Source organism: Leucopleurus acutus (assembly GCF_964270905.1).
Source record: "Leucopleurus acutus genome assembly, chromosome: 12".
In the NCBI taxonomy this organism is placed as follows: Eukaryota; Metazoa; Chordata; class Mammalia; order Artiodactyla; family Delphinidae; genus Leucopleurus; species Leucopleurus acutus.
In genome coordinates, this window is record NC_139154.1 from 90,467,087 (window position 1) to 90,491,840 (window position 24,754).

Consider the following 24,754-nt stretch of genomic DNA (forward strand, 5'->3'; position numbering starts at 1 on the left):
TTTACACCTCACAACAAACCTGGGATTTTACAGATCAGGAGGTCAAAGCTCTGCGGTGAAGTAACTTATCCAAGAACAAGCAGCCAGGAAGGAGACTCTAATTAATAATAATGTATTGCTATTGGCTCATCATTCATAACAAATGTACCACACTAATGTAAGAGGTTAATAATAGAGGAAACTAGAGCAGGAGGGGGTGTGAGGGAATATATACGGGAGCTCTCTGTACTTTCCACTTGTTTTTCTGTAAACCTAAAACTAAACTCTATTAATTAAAAAAAGAAGACACAGTGAGCACACAGAGAACACAATGAGCAAGAAATCATGAAAGAAATAATACAAGAAAGTTCTCCTGAAGGACATGAGCACCAGCACAGAAGGGCCCACAAGCAGGCAGCACAGTGAACAAGGAAAGACCCAGCCAGCAGGTATCACTGCAAGGTTTCAGAGCACCAGGTTTGTACATTCAGGAGATCCTGAAGGTTTCCAAAGAGGGGAGACAGGTTTGTACATTCAGGAATTAGAACAGCATCAGGTCCTCATCAGTAACACTGGGCACCATATGGAGTCATGCCTTCAAAATTCTGAAGGAAAAGCTTCCAGCATAGAATTCTGGACTCAGCCAACCAGGCATGAACGTGGAATAAAGCCCGGTGGAGGCGGTCAGATTGGTCACTGAAGGGCTCTGAGTCCCTCAGAGGATACACACACCACACCACACACAAACACTACACACTGTACCACACCCCACACACCTCAGTCCATGCTGTGGTGGTCATCTCCCACCTAAGATCCGCTCACCCCACAACACCAGCTCCTTGAGCTTCTCACGGACATTAAGTGGGAGATCTTTTGTATGAAAGTTCCTGCACATCCAAGTGTCCAGAAATAAGTCACTGCAAGGGCTTGGTGGTGGTGGTAGGTTTAAATGCTGTGACTTTAAAAAAAAAAAAAAAGAAAAGAAAAGGTCTTCCCAGAGACACTTCCAATGGCATCCCTTTGGAAGAGTCCACCATGACTAACCTCTTAGGTGTCCATTGCGGGCTATGCATCCAGCCTCTGCTTGGGGACCACTGGATGGCCTAAGTGAAGGGAGCCTGGGCTGTTGGTTTTCCCTCCCAAACCTGAGAGGCCACTCCCACTAAGGCTGGGTCAGGACAGACGGTGGCACAAGCAGGGACGGCGGAGGGCTATGCTCAGAGGGTGTGTGGGTGTTTACGTGCCGCTCTCCTGATGAGCAGGCACAGGGAGGAAAAATGGGGGAGGAGGGGCAGGGAGCGGAGAAGAGAGCTGAGAGACAGACTGACGGGATGCGTGTGAGGATGTGTCTGGGGGCACGAGGAGACATTTAATAGAAAGACAAACCAGCTAGCATCAACATCCTCACACCCCTGCTTTCCCAACCCAACGTCCACTTTGGGCCTGACCCCTTAACTCTTTCAAGGCCAAGTCACCTTGGCCAAACCTGGACCAGGCCTCATTTAGCACAGAAGATTCTGGGAGGTGGGGCAAAGAGAAGTATATGGACTCCAGCTGCAGACCCACCAAGCCCTGAGCAACGGGAATCGCAAGCACAGACATCCTTCACTTGGGCATAAGGGTCACGAGTCCTGAGCCCCAGCTGGTCACACTCCACACACCACAGCAGTAACACTGGTTATCTCTGCGGGGTGAGGTTGCAGGGAACTATCACTTCCCGCATTGCCTATTTTTGTCCTGTTTGAATTTTTTATAAGAGCCATATATTCCTGTCGTAATAGGAAAAAGAGACAAAAGAAAATTCCTGTTCCTATCTTATCCTCTCAGTTGGCTGAGACAGAATAGGCTCCTCGCCTCTCCCTCCGTCCCCTCGATGAAAGAGGATGCATTACATTACTAGCCCAGCTGAGGCTCAGGTCCTCGGCCCAAAGGATCCTTGTCCCCCGCCCTTCCCAACCCCCTCCCCATAAGGTCACTTCTGCTTCCCCTGCTCTTCTCCAGGGAATTTGGGGTTCTTCTCTGGACTTGCTTTTCAGGGAGGCCAGGAGGGAAAAGAAGACTTTCCTCACCATTTTCTGAGATTCCCCCATCCAGAGCAGAGTGAGGCTGAGAATGGCTGGGACCTGCCTCTGGACCCTCAGTCACTGTTGCCATCTGTCTCCCTATCAGTCAGGGGCAGGACTCATTGGACCCTGCCAGCTACTTGGAGCAGGGCTTCTCCCAGAAGTGTGACAGGCTGAGATGGTGACGGCAAGGCCACACAACCAACAGCTTGTGGACAAAGGCCTGTCACTCCCTTCCGTGGCCGAGACCTGGCCAAAACCAATTAGGATTTGACCACAGCCCCAGCACATATCTAGATGGAGGCTCACGAGACAGACTCATCTTCACAACTCTACAGCTGCGGCACCCGAACCTGCATGTATCAGTGCGGGATTTCTTTTTTATCTATTCATACTAAGATACAACCTAAAACCTACTGAATTAGAAAGGCCAGGCCTAGAAATCTACATTTCAAGGTGGAAGGGAGTACCTCCTCAGGTGACTGAATTCATCAGACCCAGTGTGAGAACCACAGTAGGACGGTCCCCTGCCTGCTCTACATCACTTCATGGATCAGAGGCCAACTTTCCCTCCACCTGGGTATATCATCAAGGACACTCAATTGTTACACAGAAGAAACCTGCGTCTCTCCCCTGCCCAGCCAAGGCTTGCCTTCCAAAGTCCACTGAACCCACTTCTTCCGAGAGAACTGACCCTAGAAACCCTCATCTCTCTCCCCCTCCCCCCAACCCGGGACAAATTATCAAAGGAACACATACATGGGGGAGGATCAGGCATCAATAAGTACTTTCTATGAATAAAGAGCGCTAAAATGAACAAGGCCTCTGTTCCACAAAGCTGCATTTGAAACAGCACTCACCAGGACAGGAAGAAGGACAGTGATTCTGCCCCAGTACAATTTCCCTGACACGCACTCAGCTCTCAAAGCCTAGATTCTTCAGCTCCTACAGAATGTAAAACGACAACCTGCACATCCTTCACTGCAAGTACTGAACTGTTCCACCTACATGGCACCCACCTCAACCCCTGCACTGTCTGAGCACCTGAACTCCCCAAAGCCCAGGAAGCGTGTGCTCAGGAAACAGGTTTTGACAAAGATGATCATTATCTGGGACTTGTCCCAGGTATGACTGCAGCCAAGACATGCTCCATCAGGAAAGGAGCAGTAAGGGAAAATTCCTTGCATGTAAGAGGTATGTGCCACTACAGACGCTGCTCTTCAGGAGTGACATACAACAGCGCTTCTCAAACTGCAAAGTACAAAAGGATTGCTGAGTCTGGTAAAAATGCAGATTCTGATGCAATGGGTGCAGATGGGCCTGAGAGGCTCCATTTCTACCCAGCTTCCAGGGGATGCCAGGGCTGCTGGCCTGTGGACCACACCTGAGAGGCAGGACAAATGACTGGTGCTATAGAATCAGCAGAGCTAGACTTACTGCATGCTCACTGTGTGCCAAACTCTGTACCTCCTTTACTATCCACACAGTCCAGGAGACGAGATCCATTATCCCCACTATGTGGATCAGGAAACTAAGTTACAGAGAAGGTTTGTGACTTGCCCAAGGTCAAACAGCTAGTAAGTGATACAGTCGGAACTAGAACATGAAGATGCCTGACTCCCAGCCCACGTTCTTAACCTTCGAGGGACAGCATTTGTCATCAAGCTGAATGCAAACGTTGGGCCTCCAGACACCCTGAGAGGACAGAGGCTGGAAAAGGTACACCACAGAGGCCCAAAGAGGCAAGGAGGTGGCGTATGAAGGCCAGAACCCCCTTCAAAGGGTTGGCACAATCCCAGGAGGATGGAGCCCTGAAAGGTCACTAAGGGAACCTCGGGGTTTTGTCCTGTCCCCAGGCCACTAAAACCATGTCTGAGAGCAGTCAAGCCTCCCCCAGCAGATGCAGAACCACAGAAAAGCTCTAAAAGGGCCCTTGCTCAGCCGCCGTACCTCCCCCAGGCTCCCTCTGCCTGACAAAGTTCAGCAGGCCCAGTGTGGACTTAGGAGCCCTCAGCCTCCTACCCTGCGGGGCCAGCCCCACCCCCACCCTCTGCAGGGGCAGAAGACAAAGGGGGGATAAAGGGAGGAGGTAGTTGCCTCACCTGTTAACCAAGATTATGGCCCTAGTTATTCCTGCTAGTGGGGCTCCCAGGCCCACCATACCCAGCACTCCACCCATTTCTCAGTAAACAGAGCTGGGCTGGCTAACAGCTGCCACATAGTATAACTGAAAAATCTCAACACTCTGAGAAACAGACCTAGGGCAGATATCAAACACACACATGTAAGTGCCAGGGTGGCTCCTGTCACTCTGGGGGTGCTGGGCCCTTGAGAGCCACAGGCCCAGGCACACACCTGACCTGTCTCCAGTTCTTATTGAAATTGGTCCCCTTAAAACTGAGTTAACCTGCTGAGTTTATGATTAATCTCTCTATTCAAAACTTTATTCCCTTCCCTGTCCTGCCCCTGCTCCCCTCAGGATTGAGGAGTATCAAAGAAAAACAGAAACTGAAACCAAGCAGGACTCTGCAGGGCCTTCTGGGACACAAAAGCCCCTCTGTGTCCCCTGTTTCTTGTTTGTAGAAGAAAAAAAGGCTTTAGTCTCCTAGGCCTTCCCTGAGTTCCAAAGAGCAGACTCAAGTAGTTAATGATTAGAACAACAGAGCTGCAAGACTTCAGGAGTTCCTCCAGAAGGGATGTAGATAACAATCTGATGCCTATCTGTGAGATGTTCTGCAGAAACTAAGACCCCTCCCCAATCTGGTAGAGGATGGTGACGACTTGCTGACCACAAGCATGTAGACCCCAGACTGGTTGGAACCAGAAGCTTGATGACTGAGATTCCCAAAACATCATCCTGTTACCTCACCACCAACTAACCAGAAGAAGGTCCATGAGCTCATCAGGCATTCTATGACCCTCTCCCCTAGCACAGTCTTTAAAAATCCTTGCCTGAAAGTCATCAGGGAGTTCAGGTCTTTTGAGCATGAGCTGGCTATTCTCCTTGCTTGGTGCCCTGAAAATAAACACTGTACTTTCCTTCACCACAACTCAGTGTCAGTAGATTGGCTTTGCTACACGTCAGGCAAGCAGACCTGAGTTCAGTTCGGTAACATTATCAGTGCAAAGTTCAGCTTAAGACCCAAATAATGGTGCCCCTTCCTAAGCCTCCACACATCATTTATTTCACACTCCTAACCCAGGAACCATCCTTGTCTCTTTTTCCCCCTCACACCCCACATCTAAACTTAGCTCTACCAACCAATTATACCCAGAATTCAATCCCTCTCACCACTGTCACCCTACAGTACAGTCCACCAACATCTCCCTGCTGAACATTACAGTTCCCTGCTCACCTGCCTCCCTGCCATCCATGCTTCACCCAGCAGGCAGGTGAAACTGGAGCACATCACACCCCACTCCTCAGCATGGCGGAAAGGGCTCATCCTTTGGGTGCCGGGTCTTCTGATTCTCTGCATTTCTCATCCCACACTGGCCTTCAGTGTTCCCATCTCCAGGCCACTGCTCTTGCTTTTCCCTCTGCCTGAGACACAGGCCCAGATCTTCAGGCCACAGTTCACTCACTTACTCACTCACATCAGGTCTCAGTTCATCTGAATCTCCTTAGTCTTCCCTGAGTACCCCAACTACAGCTGCTCCTTACCCAGTTTATTTCTTTAACATAATTAATACTACCTGACACAGGGTGTGTGTGTGTGTGTGTGTGTGTGTGTATCCCACACAGTAAAATGATGTATGTATACACGGCTGTTTAATGGCTGTCTTCCCCTGCTCTACAGGCAGGAACTTTATTCTGCTCATCTGTGTGTCACCAGACTTAAAAGAGTGGTCACTCAAATATATTTTCAATGAACTAACAAATTAATCTATGAATTAACTTAGGAACTTGTTTGTCCCTCTTCACAACTGAACAACTGTGTAATGTTTCTATCATCACAAACCCACAGGTCTTAACCGTGAGACCAGAAGCTCCCAGAGCAAAGAGGGTGCCCCCTGTCCCCAACAAAAGCCTCCTTAGGAAGGAGCCACGTGCCAGGCTTCATGGGGACAGACAGTTCCAAAAGGGCACCTTCTTTAGCCCTGAAGCCCTCATCCCCCATTCCTGAGCAAAGAATCTCAGTAACTTCCCTGATAGAATACACCAACCAGATTCGGGAAGTGCCCACTTCCTGAATGGAGGTCGGGTGTTGACCCCACTCTAGCCCATCACTATGGCCCTAATCTCATCACCATTAACAACCATACCTCTCTTTTAGCACCTACTGTGTGCAGGCGCTATACTAAGCACTCAACACACCAAATCAGATCCCAGTCATCCTCTTAACAGCCCCAGGAGGCAGGTGTGGGAAGCAGACCTCAAAGTGGCTCCAGCATGGACTCTGGAGCCAGGGCTGCCTGGCGTAAGCCCCAGCCCACCACACGCCAGCTGTGCGACCTGGAGTGGGTCACCCAGTCTCTATGCATTTCCACACCTGCCTATAAAATGGGGGTAATGGGTGTCCAATCGCCTCACAAGACCACTCTGGCAATTGCATAGCTTACAGGTGAAGCACTCAGAACAGGGCCTGGCACACAGGAAGCGCCATACAAGTGTTAGTTCTTATATATTTTAGCAGATGCAAACACTAGGGCAGAGAGAAGTCCATAGGGTTAAGTCAGATGCTTCTTTTTAGTACACAGGGAACCAGGATTTGAACCCAGGCTCCCTGTCTCCAGGGCCTCCGGCCTTGACCACTGCACTAGAATGCCTCCCTCTGCAAGTGCAATACACCACACACCCGGGCCCAGAAACCCCATGTCCCTGCCCAACCAAAGGATTTCTCTAAAACAGGGGGTCTGTGTTAGACGGGAGAAAAATTACATCTTTATTTCCCCTAATCTCTAACTGAAATTTAGTATTTCTTTCAATTATGAATTTTTGCAACAGTAGTGGTATAGCAGCAGTACTTATGAATATGTCACCAAGAGAAACCGATATTTTCATGCCACATTACAGTTGCTGCAGATGTCGCAAAATATTGTTTATACTCATCACTACTTTGAACTTTAAAGTTACAGGTTTCCCCTGCTATCCAAAAGTGGAGCATTCCTATGAAACCTTTCATAAGCTGAAACGGCATAAAGTAAAGAAGCAGTTACCTTAGGACACATCTTGCTAACGGATGCACAAAATAAATAAAGATAAAGCACAGATGCTTACAGATACAGTTCAGAGCTAAGGCGAGGGCTTGATGTGAGGTGCTGAATGTAGTTCCCAGAGAAGGAGCTGGGCGGTGCCACTCTCACTGCTTGGGATGCGCTGCCTCTGTAAGGCTCACTGCAAAACACACACTTGAGTGCCTGTTTTCCCCTTCCTGCCCCAACGCACGGCTCCCAGGCTGAGATCTCAAATCAGATGACAGATACTGCACCTCATGTCCCACTGGGTATGAGAGGGCCTTGCAGGGGCCTGGTAAGGGGCGAGGAACTGGCCAAAGGCCCTGCGCCTCCCGGGCGTCACGCCACAGTGCTCAGTCTGACCCTCAAACACCCTGCATGCCAATGAAGGTGACTCCAGAGAAACAAAAACAGCTGGGTGCACCTGCTAGTCAGGGAGCAGGCTGCTCCTGTAGCTTGTTTTCCTCATGTCCCCAATACCACAATCTCCAACGTAACTGGGCTGGTGCTCACCTGAGCCTTACCTGCTCTGGCTACAGCCCACCAGGTCTGCAGCTTCTCTCTTCTGGCCGTGGCTGCCCTGGCCTCTTCAGAGACAGGTCTTACCTCAGGCTAGGGAACAGCTCCCACCATGCTGGGGATGAGGGGCTTGCAAATCTGACAGTTGTAGGAATTGAACCCCACCCCAAGACAAGGGAAGCCAAGAGGCCCTAGGAAGACAGTTGTGCTACCCAGTGTACTGGCTGGAGAATCTTCTAGAATGAAAAGTGAAGAACCAACGTGAAGGAAAGACATACTGATTCATTTCTCCTTTCCTGGCCTCACTCTCCCCATCCAGCTTCTCTAGGGAGTCAGTACAAACAGGGGCTGCAGGGTTCCAGAGGGGAAGAGACTGCAACTCAGAAAGTAGATGCTGGGGAAAACTCTAGGAGAAGACACCAAGATATCTGTCCATAACATTCTGATGGACATAACAATCTAACCCAAATTCCTAAAATCCAGGCCAGCCAGCCATCAGCCACTTCAAGCAACACTGTATTGATGAAATCATTTGCTCTCAAAAGGCCTGAAGCCTTCAGAGACTGTTCACCCTGTCCCCGTTTCCCCAGGCTCCCAAGGCCCCGCAATTTCTGCTTTGGCAGAAACCCATCAGCTACAATGTGGGATGTTCTCAAGGACAAGTGATTCAGCTCCTTCATCAGGTAAGGGTATGAAACAAGAGGGAACTGTTACCCTGGGAGACTTAACAGCCAGGCACAGTATGGAAGGGAGCCCTGTTTGGATCCTGATTCAACAAACCACCTATGAAGAGACAGTTCTGATATTAAGGGAATTTAAATATGGACTGGATATTGATTGGATGGTTATTAAGGAACTGTTGATTTTGTGTGTGTGATACAAGCATCATGATTATGTTTTTTAAAAAGCACCCGTGGGGCTTCCCTGGTGGCACAGTGGTTAAGAATCCGCCTGCCAATGCAGGGGACACGGGTTCGAGCCCTGGTCCAGGAAGATCCCACATGCCACGGAGCAACTAAGCCCGTGCTCCACAACTACTGAGCCTGCGCTCTAGAGCCCGTGAGCCACAACTACTGAGCCCATGTGCCACAACTACTGAAGCCTGCGTGCCTAGAGCCCGTGCTCCACAACAAGAGAAGCCACTGCGATGAGAAGTCCGCGTACCGCAACAAAGAGTAGCCCCAGCTCGCCGCAACTAGAGAAAGCCCGCGCACAGCAACGAAGACCCAACGCAGCCAAAAATAAAATAAATAAATTTATTTAAAAAATAATAATAATAAGCACCCGCATCTGTTGGAGATGGTTAGAAACACCTATTGACTCATCTATACTCCCCTTCTGGTCCCACTTGAGACTAACAGGGTCTTTCTATTAGATCCCTGTGGAGGTCAGCGGGTAGCCTTGGGCCAGGACACAGGCTTTTTTCTCCCTGTCCTATGACTGAGCCCTGCTCCTGGTTGAATCCCTGAGCCTTGTGCTAACTATCTACTCATCTCAGTAGCCTCAGCACAGGGCGTGGCGTGTGAGATCCTGACAGCTCATTCTGACACTCACAAAGTCTCAGAGGCACAGGGAACTCGCCACTGAAATCCCAACCAACCAGAGAAGGCCTCAGCCAGGCTCAAAACGTTTCCCAAGTATTTGCCAGAATAAGAAAGGGAGTGTCCTCGAGAAGCTTACATCTTGGTGGGGAAATAAGATAGCTACATAAATAAAGGAAGAAGGTGATTAACACCACAAAAATGCACAAATAAAATGCACAGGAAGGTTAAAGAGAAGACAATTTCGGGAGGAGTAGTGAAGGACATGATAAAAGAAATTTTCACATATTGAGATATAGGGAGGTCATTCTGGCTTATCTGTGAGTTAACTTGAATCTTATGCTAACTAAAATAGCCTGTTTGTGGCCTATCAAACCTACACTGTACATCTGCTTTAATTATTAGAGAAAAGGACACAGTGACCAAAAGTAAAGAATGTCCATTCTTTAAAAATAAAGATTAAATGCTTATCTTCCTGGGACACCAATGCTGGTACTCCTTTGATAAGACTCCTTTCCCAGGTGCAAGGTCATGCTGACTTGCTGTGTACATGATGCTGATCTCTGTGCGTGTGTTTTCTTGAAATGTACAGTATCCCTGACTTATTTAATGTTCTTTGTTCTGAGAAGATATAAAACTGTGCTGGAAACCATGCTTCTCTGGAGCAGTTTCTGAGTAATCTGGGAAGTGGGCATCCAGGCTAGTCCTCAGTTTGGCTCAAAGAAAACTCTTTTCTATTCTTATTATAGGTTGCTTATTGATGATTTTCATTGACAGATGTAACATTTATACTGGGCCTTGAACAATGGGTCAGGAGGCAAGGAGGCAGGTGAAGAGACATTCCAGGTGGGAGGAAAAGAATACACAGATACCCAGGGCTGGAGAGGTGAAGATGGGCAAAAAGGTGCTTTGGAGCAGAGGAGACTGCCCCAAACATCATGCTAAAGAGCTGTAGCCTTATTCTGGGCCTGGAAGAGCACTACAGGGTAGGAAACAAGGATAAAACCTATGGCTGCTGTGCTGTAGGAAGAGCAAAGGACAGCAGGGAAAGGGGCAGCAGAGGGGCAAGGCAGCAGAAACCAGCACAGAGCCGGCCAACCCAGGACAGGTCCCATGGCCAGGCTGACCCAGGCAACTCCTTGTGCCTCAGCAGTTATTTCTCATCATAAATTAATAAATTGGCATTCTGGCTTACAAAAATGCTGTAGCAGCTATGCTAACAGTCTAGAGGAGATGTTTAAAAAAAAAAAAAAAAACCTGCCTAAACTAGGACAGGAGCAATGGGGAAGGTAGGAGGGGCCGGAGTGCCCTTCTCCAAGTGCCCCCTTCGTCCCCTGCAGTGGCACTCAGGCAGAGCCACTCCACCTGTGCTCTCACTGCTTACTGACTGCACAAAATGTTACTCACCTTTTATGCCCCCCAACCCAGGGAAAGGGCCTGATATATGGAATACCTTCTAACACCTGCTGGATAAATGAGATGGCATGGACAGGGCTTAGCTTCAGTACCAAAAATAAGTGGAAAAAAAATTATTTTAAAGGAATAGTGGAAAAACGCAAGGGTTGGAAGACAGGAGACCCAGGTTCTAGTCCTGGATCTGACTTACAAAGTGGCTTTCAACCACCCACTTCACCTCTGTCAAAGAAGGGTGATAAAATAAGCCAGTTAGGGGCAGGGAGAAATGTCAACTAAAAGTGTATTACATAGAGTTTGAAGAGACGGCTGGAAAAGCCTTTTCCCCAGAGGCTCCTCCATCTAGATGCCTTCCCTCCTCTCCAAATCCCCCACTCAGGCAGTCCTCCTCACACACGATCAGAGAGGAGACGCGTGGGCCGCGGGCCAATCCTTGATGGCTCCCAACACTCACAACCTCATCCTGCCTTTGATTTGGTATCAACGGTAAAACTGCAAGCCAGGCACAACTGCAGGAGAGGACAGTGCCTCTTATCAGGCCTCTTATCACCTACTCTGGCTCTGTGCCGGCACCGACAGTCCTTGGAGCCCAGAAGCATCATTTCATTAGCTACCCCTGGCTCCATGGGCATGGCTTGCTCAGCTCACCTCAGAGCCCAGCCAGGACCAGCCTCCCTCCCTCCTGGGCACAAACATCTCAGCCAGTCCTCATCCCTCCTGCTGCTGTAGGCTCCAAAGGTTTATCTCTTTGTCAGATTGCCTCGGACAGAGGCCAGGGACCCACGCCTGCTTGGAGCCAAGTCTAACCACACAGCAATAGAAGTATGTATAGTTGAAAGCATGATGTAGGGAAAAAGCACTGAGCTCGGGAGGTCAGAAATCTGGCTGTCACTAATGAATCATGTGACCTTGGATCAGTCATTCCACTCCTGAGACCCCAGTCTTGACCTCAGTAAAAATGGGGGTCACCTTCCCTGCCCTCAGGGAAGAAGGAAGTGAGGTGCTGCTGGGAAAGCACTCTGAAAAGTAGGCCAACCCACGCGTAAAGATTTGGGTTTATTGTCTGTCAGGGCCTTTTATAGGCTGTCATCAGCCCCTTGGGAGCGAGGTGGCCCAGGACCAAAGAGTGATGACCCCGCCCAAGAGAAAGGAGAAAACCAGCAGGATGACCTCTCCCAGGGGAGACAAGGGAATAAGGAAGAAATTCTACTTAACCAAACTCCCCTCCCCAGTTTGCTCCTAACCCCATATTCACCCCAAACAGGGTCTTGAGTCACGGAGGACAAAACTAAGTAGTGGCTGTCTTCCTGCCAGGGTCTCAGTTCAGACTTGAAACAGGTGGAGACAAGCAATAATACCCCTGTGTGGGGAAGCCAGACTTATCATAGGTACAGACCTGTGTGTGTGAAGAAGGCTGCACTTGTGCAAACACAATGGGAGAGGGAGAAGAAATCTATAACGCATTGGCTTTTAAAAGCATATAAGAACTGGTAATGTTGACTGCTTCTGAAGACAGGAGCTGGGTGACTCAAGGTCGGGACAAGGGAGATTTTTCACTGTGAACCCTATGTATCTTTAGAATTTTGAACCAGGTAAACTACTCAAAAAGAAATAAGAAGTAAAGAAAGCCAGGTTGTTTTGCTGAGAGAGGCACATAGGAAACTAAGCTTGGCTCCCCTCCACTCCCTCTCTTGGCTCAGCCCCACCACACTCACCTTCCCTTCCTTCCCTCCCTTCTGGGTCTCCCTCCCAGAAACTCACCCAGCCACCACCACGCCCCACCTGTCACTCAAGGTCCAGCCTCCTATAGGCAGCCCACCCTGATCACTCTAACCCTGGTGAGTTGGTCCTTCTTCTGACCCTTTCCTTCTCTCATATTTTGTATATGCTGCTTTGTTGGTTAATTATCCTTCCTGTGTTAAGTCTTGTCTCAAACATATTTTTGCCCTTCTAGGGAAAGGGCTTTATATTTTCTTTCTCATGTTTCCTCCAAAGCCCTGACCTAGGCACAGTGGTTGCCCAGTAATTGCTTCCTAGATGTTGAACAAAAGAAAGGGGGAAAAAAAAAAAAAGCAAACCACTGCATGACTGTAGGAGGAGGAATGGATGGCTCAGAGTGTTCTGTCACAGTAAAACAAGCATGTGATTTCTTGGGAAAGGTCAGGAAGTCTTTTATCTGTTGATGATCCCAAGCCCAGCTCTACTGCACAAGCCAATGGGAGCAAACCTCCTGCGGGGGGGGGGGGGGGGGGGGGGGGGCGGTGCCCGGGGCCAAGGCAGGGCTTTCCAGGCCTCCCCCGGCTCCTGTGAGACAGTCTAGTGGCAGTGATACCCTCTTTCCCAATGCACCAGGCAACACCCCCATTCCCTGAGAAAGATATGACCAGACACGGAGCTGCAGACTAAATGCACTAACCCCTACCAGCCAAGGCCTCACACAGGAGAAGCAGGTCATGTTTCCAGAGCCCCCAAGCCTAACCAAAGACATGGGCTTTGGGGAGGAGAGAGGAACCCTAAGGAGGGCAGCTGCTGAGCACCAACTTCCATGAAAAGCTGAACCCTGGGAAACATGGGAGAGGACTAAGATGGGTGTTACAGCATGGTGGCGAAGAGCACAGAATCAGGAGCCAGGCTGTCTCGGTACAAATCCTGACTGCCATGTACTGTGTGCCTTTAGAAAAGCCACTTTAGGGCTTCCCTGGTGGTCCAGTGGATAAGACTGTGCCTTCCAACGAAGGGGGTGCGGGTTCGATCCCTGGTCGAGGAGCTAAGATCCCACATGCCCTGCGGCCAAGAAACCAAAACATAACACAGAAGTAATATTGTAACAAATTCAATAAAGACTTTAAAAATGGTCCACGTCAAAAGAAAAAAATCTTTAAAACAAAAAGTCACTTCACCTCTATGTGCCTCAGTTTCTTCACTCGTTAAACACAGTAACAGTACCTACACCTCAAGGGGTTGCTATAAGCTGATGTAAGTCAAATCCTTAGGACGGTGCCAGCACCTAAAAACGGCTTAATAAATGATATGCTAGACAAAGAAGGCCATGACAATCCTCCAAAATGGAGTGCTACACGCTGTCCATATGGGAACTCAGAGGAGGTGGGGTGGCAGACCAGGATCTCTGATGGCCTGCCTGACAGGCCCGGTGTACATCTCCTCCTCAGGGAGGCCTTCCCTGACCAGAGCTGAGCGCAGGGCTTCCGTCTGCTCTGAACATCTCCAGTGCTCCCTGGCTAGGCCCCAAAATACGGCAGCTGGCTATGGCCCTTCCTCCAAATGTGGGGGTCCGTCCTCCTAATAAGACTGCACCCTCTGGGCATGTGGGCTGCTGTGTCCATGTCCTGCCCTCCTTTGAACTTCCCACCCAACCAGTGGCCTCCCTCGTCCTCTGCCCAGGCAGAAAGGTCTGTGGATTAGACGTCCCTCTGGGTCTCAGAGAAGCCCCAAGGCTCCCTCCCCCTCCCAGCTGAAATGTCCCTCTCTCCCTAAAACCTCTCAGGCACTTCCACAGAAACCTTGGGATGCACTCAGCTTCCCAAATGCCGTCTCTTCCTTATCCCAAATCTGACAGCTCTTCAGGCTGTCAGGGCCTAAGAGAAACCACACAGAGCCCCACCCTCCCTAACTGCTGAGTAGCTGAGAGCCTGTCACTCTCCCTCCCCAGCCTCAATTTCCATACTTCTAAGCACTCTTCCAGTTCTGACATCAGAATTCCATGATTAAGGGCTGTGCTTCTCCTCGCCACCCCCAGGGTCAGCTGAAGGTCAAGGTGGCCTGTGACAAAGCCCCTCCTGGCAACTCTGTAGCGCTGCTTCCTGGGAGCTGAACTTGCTTATTCTGCTCACTGCGGAGAGACCTGGGCCCAGGACCACCCCCACAGGCCAACTCAGTAAGGGCAAAGCCATCAGACTCTTCCTTAACAGGACTGCCAGGTGCATAAAGGACCCACATCGCGGACTTATTTTTATTACTTGGCTGTGGGGAAGGGCAAAGCTTCTTCATGACCACACTATTTTGCAGAGGTCGGCCCTGCACAGGAAAAAATAGGGTACTGATTCCCAGAGAGCACACAGAGCTCCTGTCATTGTATTAATTATCTGTCCCAGCACAGGGTGGGAAAGGCAGGGGAAACATCTGGACGAGGCCAGACCAGCCGTTTAGTATCGCTGGAGAGCGCGTCACAGCACCAGGTTGGCAGCAATCAAAAGAGTTTAGACAGCCCCCATCAGAAGAAAGGGACAGCCCTCAAGGTCGCTAGGATGGAGCTCTGCTGAGTTGCGCCTGTCCCTGGCTGCCTGCAGGGAGGGGAGAACGGGGCCAGATGCGGAGGGAAGGGGAAGCCGCTCAGTCTGACGGCAGAGTCACTCCCCACTCCCCAGACACTGCTGCTCAAGCAACCCCAGATAAAAACTGCCCCATAACTCAGGGAGATGCAGCCTCTGCCCTAACTGCTGCTTTTAAGTACAGCCACACCCTTCCGGCGGCCAAAGCAGACTTGCCCAGCAGCCAGGTCGGGGGTTGGAGCAGGAGCCAAAGCCAAGGACCCTCGCGGCCTCAGCTGCTTCCTGGGGAGCAGTCACATCTGCAAACATGATAAGGCTGTGGGTCACGCACCATCTACCTACAATAGCAATACACAGGCCATCTGGAGGCTAAGGGACAGATGGAAGCCCTCAAAGACCATGCCCACCTTAGGTCTACCTTAGGCCAGCGGGCTGCATTTGCCTCAGCTGCCGCTCCCATTGCCCCCAAGCCTGCCCTCCTCGAGGAGGTCTCAGGCCACCACCATCAGCCAGGCAGAAAGCTCTGGTCTCCAACCTAAGTCATCCTCAGCCACAGGCCTCCCAGAGGCCCTTATAAAATCAATGAGACAGGTCTGACCAGGGCTGGCAGAGCCTCTTAGGGGGCCACATTTGCAGCCTGCCCATGGTCACGTTTTAACCCAAACCGAGCCCACAGACTTGGCCTTCCCAAGGGGCCAGACTCTAGCCATCCATCCAACAGGCCCAGGAAGGGGGCTATTTACAGAAGGGACCGCTTCACTCCACACAAGCACGCACTGGGGAGTACTGTGGATGGTGGTGAAGTAAAAATCAGAAAGGACGCATCTAAAGAAGCTAAAGAGGGAATTCCCAGGCGGTCCAGTGGTCAGGACTCGGCGCTTTCACTGCAGGGGCCCGGGTTTGATCCCTGGTTGGGGAACTAAGATCCTGCAAGCAGCACAGCATGGCCAAATAAATACAGAAGCAGCTCTTGGGATTCTGATGATCCATGATGATCCATGATGATCCATGATGATCCACGTAGGGCTTTACTGAGGGGAGACGGTTATAACTAGTTTCCTTGTGTATTACATTACATGTTGTTTTGACAATTTTCTCTGCAATCAGTTGGAAGCCTCCAGTGAAATCCCTCACCTCAAAGAGCACCCCACTAACAAAGGAGCTTTGGGGGCTGTTGAGGCACCTAGAACCCCAGCCCCCATCATCACCACCCTCACATAACGAGGGCCCTGAGAGTAACCCAACACTAATATCTTGAAAGCCTGCTATGTGTCTAAAATGATACTAAAGTTTTTTAGAGATCCTGTCTTATTTAATTTGTACAACTCTATGATTGTTACCATGGGTTACCTTTTCAGAAACGAGGAAACAGGTTAAATAACTTGCCTGCTAGTAAGTGAAGAGAACTGGGAGTGAAACCTCAGTCTCCATGTTCTTAAACACTATGCTGCCCTGCCATGGAGGACAGCTGCAGAGCTGCGAGCTGATCTGAGTGTGGCTTCAGAACTGCAGAGGCCTCACAAGACTAGCCCCAGTTCTCAAGCCTCTGGCAGCAAAGAGAGTAGTGGAGGGCTGTGAAGGGCCAGCTCATTTCATGAGGAGCTCTCATACTTCTGTGAGTACCCTGCCACCACAGTCCTGGGGCTTTCCAGGACTACGCTAAGTTCTGTATTACCTCCTCCTATCACATGAGAGGCTCCTCTGAGACAGGGGACATCTCCCAGATCATAGCTACCAGGCTACTAAAACCTCACTCCACCATCACTGCTGTTCACTGACCACCAGGCATATCCAGGAACTGCACTAGATGCTCTACTTACATACGCATTTCATCCATTACATCAATCCTGTCAAGGTATAAATTAGCCCCATTTTACAGATGAGAAAACTGAGGCACCAAGAGTTTACTTGACTGGCCACAAGGTGGCAGGTTTGGAAGGGAATCTGCAACTCCACAGGCCCCCTCCTCTTAACCGTGAGACTGCCTTTCCCCAATGGAGTTCTGTCTGGGCAATACAGGGCTATCATGTGCTCTCCTGGAGTTCTCTGCCACTATTATCCAAAGCTGAGGAGGGCACACCCCAGTCCTCTCCCCAATGGAAAATGTGCAGACTCACTATCTTAGCAGCTTACGCCAAGATGCTCCAGGAAAGGCCACCAAGGGTGGCCATGAGAGCCAGAGGTGGAAGGTGCAAACCAGAGTGGCGTCAGCAGCCCTCACCCTCTGTCAGTGAGCACGCTGTTTGGTCCAGTAAACTAAAAGATCAGGCTGATTTCACAGACTTTTCTGCTGCCCACTACAAGTCCCCCTCCTCCTGCCCCCTCCAGGTTCTATAAATAACCCAGGTCAATGCATCAGAGGAAAGGCAGCCAGGTGGGTGTGGAAAGATCCTGGTGGAAAAGATGACTTCTATAAAGTAAATAAGGCTCCCATTCAGATCAAGGGGACTGTCCTTGGCTGCAAACAGGCGCACATGGGCCGACAGACATAGACAGCTCAGTTAAGGAAGAGCCAGAGGCCAAGAAGAAAGCAAGAGCAGGAACTGAAAAAAAATCAAAGCCCCTCCCCCACCCCGTGCAAGTCACTGACCTCACAGAAGCCACTCCCCACAAGCTGAGACTTTTTCTGTCTACCCCTTAGTCTCCCCTCTAGTGCCCCCCACCCCCAGCCCGAGATGGGTTATCTACCAGTCGGGTCAGATTAGCTGAGAGGTGGAGACTGAAGGACTGGGAAAGAAAGGGGTGGAATGAATTTGGGGACAGGAGCCTCTTCAGAAGAAGAAAGGGCTACGAGAGCCAGAGGAGAGCTTTCTGCCTCACCCCCACCCCCTTGGGCTCCCTGAGCCAGGCAAGAGGGAAAGGACAGAAAAGGGGAGGAAAAAAACAAAACAAGGGCCAAACTATACCACATGATCCACACCCAGCAACCAAACAGCAAGTCATGAGGGAAGGAGAGAAGGCCAGGGGAGGGGGAGATGGAGCTAAGTCACAGCCCTGCCCAAACCTGCCCTATGCTAACCCGTTTCCCACCCCAGGCTGCAAAGAGCCATGCAGGCCTTTTCTACCCACATTTTTGAAATGTTCAAGGTCAGATCCTTTTCTATCCAAATCCTGCTTTCATTGGGGTTTGTACCAGGTTCATCCTTCTCCAGCAAGCCTTCCTAGATTTACTCAGTTGGATGCCATTCCACTTGGGTAAACCTTTCCAGCAACTGTCACCAACCCCTTACCCTCCCCATCCAGGGCCCATGGGCCTAGGGGTGGCGTCACCCCAGTTAAACACTTGAGTGACCCAGGGCAGGTTGTCAGCCCTGCGGACAGGCTTCCGGATCCTGCCCAAGCCCAAAACAGGAAATGAGGCTCCAAGCCTGAAGCCTTGATCTTAACACAGGGAAAGTTAAACGCTGCCACAATAAATGATTTTTTAAAACCCACTGGTAAACCCTCTGGCCCTTTTAGGTTTAACTGACTGGGAGATTGTCTCCTGCTGTCCACTAAGCACGTGCTGCCTCCACCTCAGTCAAGATGTTTGAAGCCTGATTAAAGCGTTTCCTTCCTTTACTGAAAGGGTCTCCTGTTCTCAGACCAGAGACACAGAAGGGAAGAATCGGGGGCGTCTCTAAGCAACAGAGGGCATCCCAGTACCAGGCAAGAAGCAGATGCCCTCTGCAGCCTCTAGATTTGGTGGGGCGTCTCCGTTCATCCTCTGCCCTCCTCGAGGACAACACTGCACCTTCTTTCCCCCACAGGGCGAGGCAGGGTCTCCCCATTCCCCTGCGGGCCTGGTGTGGAACAGGCGCCCGAAGGCAGTTCCCCCTCCCCTTCGAGGAAAGTGAAACGTGCCCGGAGGCCCTGGGAATGGCCACAAGATTTTCCTTCTTGAGGTTCCCACAGTCCAAGAGCCTCTGGATCCCACTCCTAACTTTACTTGACAATCTACTCCTAACAGTAGGCCACCATTCTCACCTCCCCCCGGCCTTCCAAGGACACACCAGCGGCCAAGCACAGCCCAGCGCACATCTGGGGATCGGAAGGAGATCCCGTTATGCGAAGAACCAACTTGTCGATTTATGCCCTTGAGCGCTAGGCAAAAGGTCGCACCGCCCAGGCCGAGGTTCGGGGTCCTGCGTCTCCCCAGCCACGCCCCAAGAGGCCCTTAACCGTTTCCGCTCCCGCGCGCCCCTCACTCACTGTGTGTGCTGGGCGCGGCCTGCGCCGAAGACCTCGTCCAGCGCCACCACGGCCTGGCCCAGGAACTTGTCGACGCCGATGAGCGAGCGGTGCATGGTGGTAAGCACTAGCTGGCAGGCGGCGGCGGAGCCCGCGGCCCAGGGCGCCGGGCCCGCGTCGGTCTCCTGCGCCCGTAGCAGGCCGTCCAGGGCGCCGGGCGGCAGCTCGAAGGAGCACTCTTCGCGCCACTCGGGGCATCCCAGCGTCTTCTCTACCACCGACGTGCTGTACTTCTCACGGCCCACCTGGATCACCGTATACGCGTCGCTGGTGCTGCCCGCGCCCGAGCTCTTGCCCCGCAGCCCGCGGGCCCGCAGCACAGTCACCTGGACGTGCGTGGGTAGCCAGCGGGAGGGCCCAGCCGCCGTCTCGGCGCCCCGTACCAGGGCCATGGCGGGGGAAGCGGCGACGGGTGAGGGCTGGCCGAACCAGGAGTGGACACCCGGACCAAGTGAGAAACTGGGCAGCGGCGGAGGGCGGTCAGGATCCCGCTCGGAGCGCCGCCGCCGCCCACAGGCTCGGTCGCCGCAGCTGCGGGCTGGGCTGGGCCGAGCCGGCCGCTGCCTCCCCGCCTCCCGGCTGCCGGCCGCGCCGCGACGTCAGCGCCCCGCCTCCCGCCCCGCCTAGCGGCCGGCGTCCCGCGACTCGCGACCTAACCCGTACCCGCGCCGAGGTGCGGCAGAGCTTGGGGATGGTGGCCCGCACGCCCTCGCCCCGTCTGCTGCAGACCAGCCCGGAGCTGGAGGGTGGCTGAGCGCTGCGAGGACCGTGGGCGGGGCGCAAGGCCTCCGCGGGGGGAGGGGGGGCTCCCGCGTTGGTCCCCAGGAAACCCCGCCTCGCCTGCAGGCAGTGCGGCACCCTCGGCCGGGTATGAAATGCCCGCTCCGCGTCTCCCGGCCAATCCCAAGTCGTCCTTCAAGACGTCCCTGCTCCGGAAAGCTGTCGCCGTAAAACTGCCCCGCCCCGTCCCTCCCGGCATGGCCATCCCCTTGGCGCTGGCAAGTGGGAGCGATGCGGACCAGGGCCGCTCCCCAGTCTCGAGCGGCACTCCCCCTCCTCCAGCCCGCCCCTGCCCGGGAAGATGCCTGCGTGAAACCAGAAGTGATTCACGCTGCGCCACGTGATGGCCCCGCATCAGCGACCTGAAAGCGGGTAAGCTGCCGCTGTCTCCCTCCTCCGCGCGCGGGAGGAATCACGTGTGCAGCCAGAACCTGGCGCGGGAGTTCAGGGAGCAGGGCTCGCCCTCTGCGGACACTGCGGCGGAGAACAGAGTGATGAACAAATGAGTAACCACATCAGTATTTAAGTGTTCCCTCGGACCGCTGGGGCTTATGCGTCACGAGTTGGGGGAAATTATGGGCTCTGGTGGAGGTTTTAAACAATTACTTACACCCATTAAGTGCCTACTATGTGCAAAGCCCTGGGTATTACTTGCACGCTTGGTTTATTATTAATAATGATAACAATGGTTAATAATTACAGATGCTGAATTTCGGCCAATGCTGGTCCGTGTGCTTTACATGCGTTACCTCATTTTATCCCCAAAACAACCCTGTGGGGTAAGTATGGTTTTTATCCTTATTTTCAGGAAGGTAAAGTTGCAGCTTAGGGAGGTTAACCTGCCCAAGATCCGTAACTGGCAGAGGTGGGATGTGAATCCACACAGATGACCCCAAAGTCTCTACTTTTCTTTTTAACTTTCAGAGCCTGTATTAAAAATAGTATTTTTAAAAAGACATGTAACACACAGCTAAAAACAAAACAAAGTAAAAAAATCAAATGGGACAGAAACGCTTATGATGAAGAGCAGAAAATTCCCTTTCCACCCCTCTTTCCAGGGATAACCACTTAAAGCCATTTGTGTTTTCAGGCCTGGTAGTTACCTCCATATTTCTACATAAAGTAGTTACCTCCATATTTCTACATAAAATGCTTACATAACTATATCTAGAGTTTTTAGGACTGGCCATTATCTATTGTCTTCCTCCTATGACAGATAATGATTTAGCTCACACCCACTTCCCTCCCTCAATCCTATGTAGTTATGCTTTTTTTTTTTTTTTTTTTTAGTTCCTCTGTTGGATACCTTGACAGTGGAAACCTTTATTTCTTCTTGGGGAGACTCTCCACAGTACCTCTTGACTTTTTTATGTTGTGAAAGGAGAATGCCAAAATCCCACTTTCCGGGCCATGTCCCCTACCAGGAATATGGTTGTACACCGGGCACCCGAGACTCATGGGAGCATATGCACCAAGGCTCAATCCTAACAACCTTCCACCTTAACTGTGATCAAAATGGGGTGGAGGAGTTCTCCACACTGAGCCCCATAGCCCAGCATCCCTGTGGACAGCACCTAGCTTTGGAGACAGCCAGATCTGCCTATGGATCTTGGCTCTCTGCCACTTAGCAGCAATAAGACCTGAAGATTAAGTCAGCTCTCTAACCTCTCAGCCTTCTTTCCTGATCTAGAAAATGGGGATGATGATTCCTACTTGAAACAGTTGCTGAGAAGATGACATGAGAAAATATTGTCGAAGATTTTAACGCAGTGGAAACCATCACAAATGATCTCAAAGCATCTGAACATCATATATAGTTTTTTTTCTGATTATAAGTTATTTGGAAAATATAGAAAAATATAAAGAAGGAAATAAAAATAGATTCGAATATCACTGTTCAGAAATAAACACTGTTAACAATTTGTTGTATTGCTTTCCAGTCTTTACACTATATGTTGTTGTTATGGTTGTGAGGCAACTGTACTGTAATGGTTAAACCTGTGGGCTGTGGAATCCTGGTCCTAGCATCTACTTTATGTGTACTATCTCATTTACCCCTGAAGACAACCATTTAAGGCAGGTGCTGTTGCTACTCTCAGCTTCACGGATGAGGAAGCTAAAGCAGCTAAAGTTTGGGTGATTTTCCCCAAGTTTCTAACTGGAAAATTGCAGATAGTGGACTTGAACTCAGGTCTGAGTGACTCTACTGCCTCTGGTACTCTGCCCTCACACTAGCTTGTTGGTCACCTAAGCACTACATCATCTGAAGTCAATAAAGCGGGAAATGTTGTCATACCCATTTTACAGATGAAGAAATTGAGGTACAAAAAAGGTTAACAGACTTACCGAAGATTATAGAGTCAGGATGAAGCCCCTGAGAATGGATTCCCCAGGGGCTTTGCAAATGAAGATATCTTTACCAAACCACAGCTAACATATTTGTCACTGTCCTTTAATGGTTCTGTTTCATCTGTTTCTTAGCTCTTCAACATGACCAGACTGCTTCTTCCCTCCCACCTCCCTCTGCCTCCCCCATGGAGTAGCAAGACTCCAGGAACAGGCAAAAGAGAACTCAGATGGGCTACTCCCGCTCTCCTTCCTCCTGCCCTGGCCCTCATAGTTTGGCAAGGTCAGGCTTCCTGCTGGCCTGAGATTGCAGCTGCAAGAGGGCAGTGAGGCCAGGAAGGGCTCCCCTGCAGGTCACTTGGCCCTAGGAGAAAGGGCGGGCTCTGCTAGCTGTCTGCAGTTGAGAAAAGAGCAGAAACTCTGAAGACACTGAGGTCTTGGTTACCTAGAGGTGTTTTCTCCTCTGGAAGATGAGACCACCCATCCCCACCCACTGCAGTTTGATGTGAGGGTTACAGAGAGGACCCTCCTACTTCCTCTTCCTCCCCAGGGCTGGATGTGTTCACCGCCTCCCTGGGCCTCTCTAGTCCGTTAGGGACAGTTCTTGCTTTGAAAGAGTGGTCCTTTGTGTAATTTCCACTCATTGCTTCCCTCTGCAATATCATAACCCTTCCAGACAGGCACTTCAAATATATTTGCCTGACTCTTCAAGCTACGTTTCCTCCTGTCCTTCGCCCTCCCTCCCACATCTGTTTTCTAGGCCCTTCACTGTAATAGAGTCACACAGCCCGGGTTCAAATCCTCGTGCCACAACTTACTAGCAGTATGAGATTGGGCAAATTACTGAACCCCAGAGTCTCAGTTTCCACGTTATAAAATGGGCCTAATAATGGGAAATCACTTCATAATGTTAGCATGAGAGCTATCTCAACATACTCTAAGCAGTGATGAGTAATATCATCTTAGAAATCTTTGCTCAAAGCAAAAGGTTGTACCTCCTTATTGTTTGATTTGCATTTCTTCGATTGCTAATGAGATAGAACATTTTTTCAGTTATTAGTCATTTATATTTCCTCTTTTAGTGAGTTGTCTATTTTCTGAATTGTCTATTTTCTATGCCCATTTTCTTTGAAACCTTAACTTATTCACTTATATTAACCCTTTCTATGTTAATAATAACACTTTGTCTTTTATATTTATTGCAAATATGTTGTGACATAAGTAGTCAAGTCATTGAATTTCTTCCATTGTTTCAAGCTTAGGTTCTTCCACACTCACAGGTCCAATAAATATCCATTCATAGTTTTTCTAGTTTTTAAATTGTTTGGCTTTTTCTTTGTTCTTTCATTCTCTTTAAATTCTTCTAGAAACTATTTTGGTGAATGATTTGAGGTGAAAATCTAACCTTCTCTCCCCAGCAGCTATCCAAGTTTCCCAATACTTATTGAAAAACCCTATCCCTTTGCCACTGATTTTCTCATGTAAGTTTTTATATACATACTATAGAGAGAGTCTGAACTTTGTACTCTAGTCCACTGAGATTTATATCTTTTTGTCAGTGCTATTCTGTTTTAATTATTGTTGCCTTTTAAATGCTTTATACAGCAGAAGAGAAAATCTTTACTTATTTCTTTTTCTTCAGAGATTTTTATAGCTACTCTCACCTGTGTATTCATCCACATGAGCTCTAATGCTTTTTGGAATTGTGAGAGAAATTGTTTTGAGAAAAATTGACATCTTTACAAACAACAGCCATACTCTCGACTTCTATTTAACATTGTGCTGGAGGTTCTAGCTAGTGCACTTAGGCAAGAAAACAAAATAAAACTATCCAGATTGGAAAGGAAGAGTAAAACTATCTCTTTGCAGATTACATGACCTTGTAAATAGAAAATCCTAAGGAATCCACTGAGAAATTATTAGAACTAATAAATGGGTACAGGAAGGTTACAGGATATAAGATCAATGTATTAAAATCAATTGTATTTTTAAACACTAGCAATGAAAAATTAAAACAATTCCATTTATAAAAGTATAAAAAAGAATAAAGTACTTAGAAATGAATAGAATATAACAAAAGAAGTATAACAAAAGAAAACTACAAAACATCATTGAAAGAAATTAACAAAGACTTAATTAAATGGAAAGATATCTCACTTTCATGAATTGGAAGACTTAATACTGTTACGATGCCAATACACCCCAAATTGGCGGGCAGATTCAACACATTCCCCATCAATATCCCAGCTGCTGTTTTTGCAGAAATTGACAAGCCGATCCAGGAAATCATATGGAAATGCAAGGGACCCAGAATAGCCAAACAAGTCTTGGAAACGAAAAGCAAAGTTGGAGGATTCACACTTCCCGATTTCAAAACTTACTACAAATCAAGACAATGAGGTAACTGGCATAAGGA

The 24,754-nt window shown here is 49.8% G+C and overlaps 1 protein-coding gene across 1 annotated transcript in view; it reads right to left on the bottom strand.

The window, feature by feature from the left end:
* The window catches only part of RAB11FIP5 (RAB11 family interacting protein 5), a gene marked incomplete at its 5' end in the record, with an annotated part of 34,294 nt that extends 14,690 nt beyond the window's left edge, over positions 1–19,604 (bottom strand). Inside the window, 1 exon segment of the mRNA XM_082851554.1 lies at positions 19,174–19,604. Within this exon segment, the coding sequence (XP_082707680.1) occupies positions 19,174–19,604 (431 nt within the window).
* Positions 19,605–24,754: the final 5,150 nt, after the last annotated feature.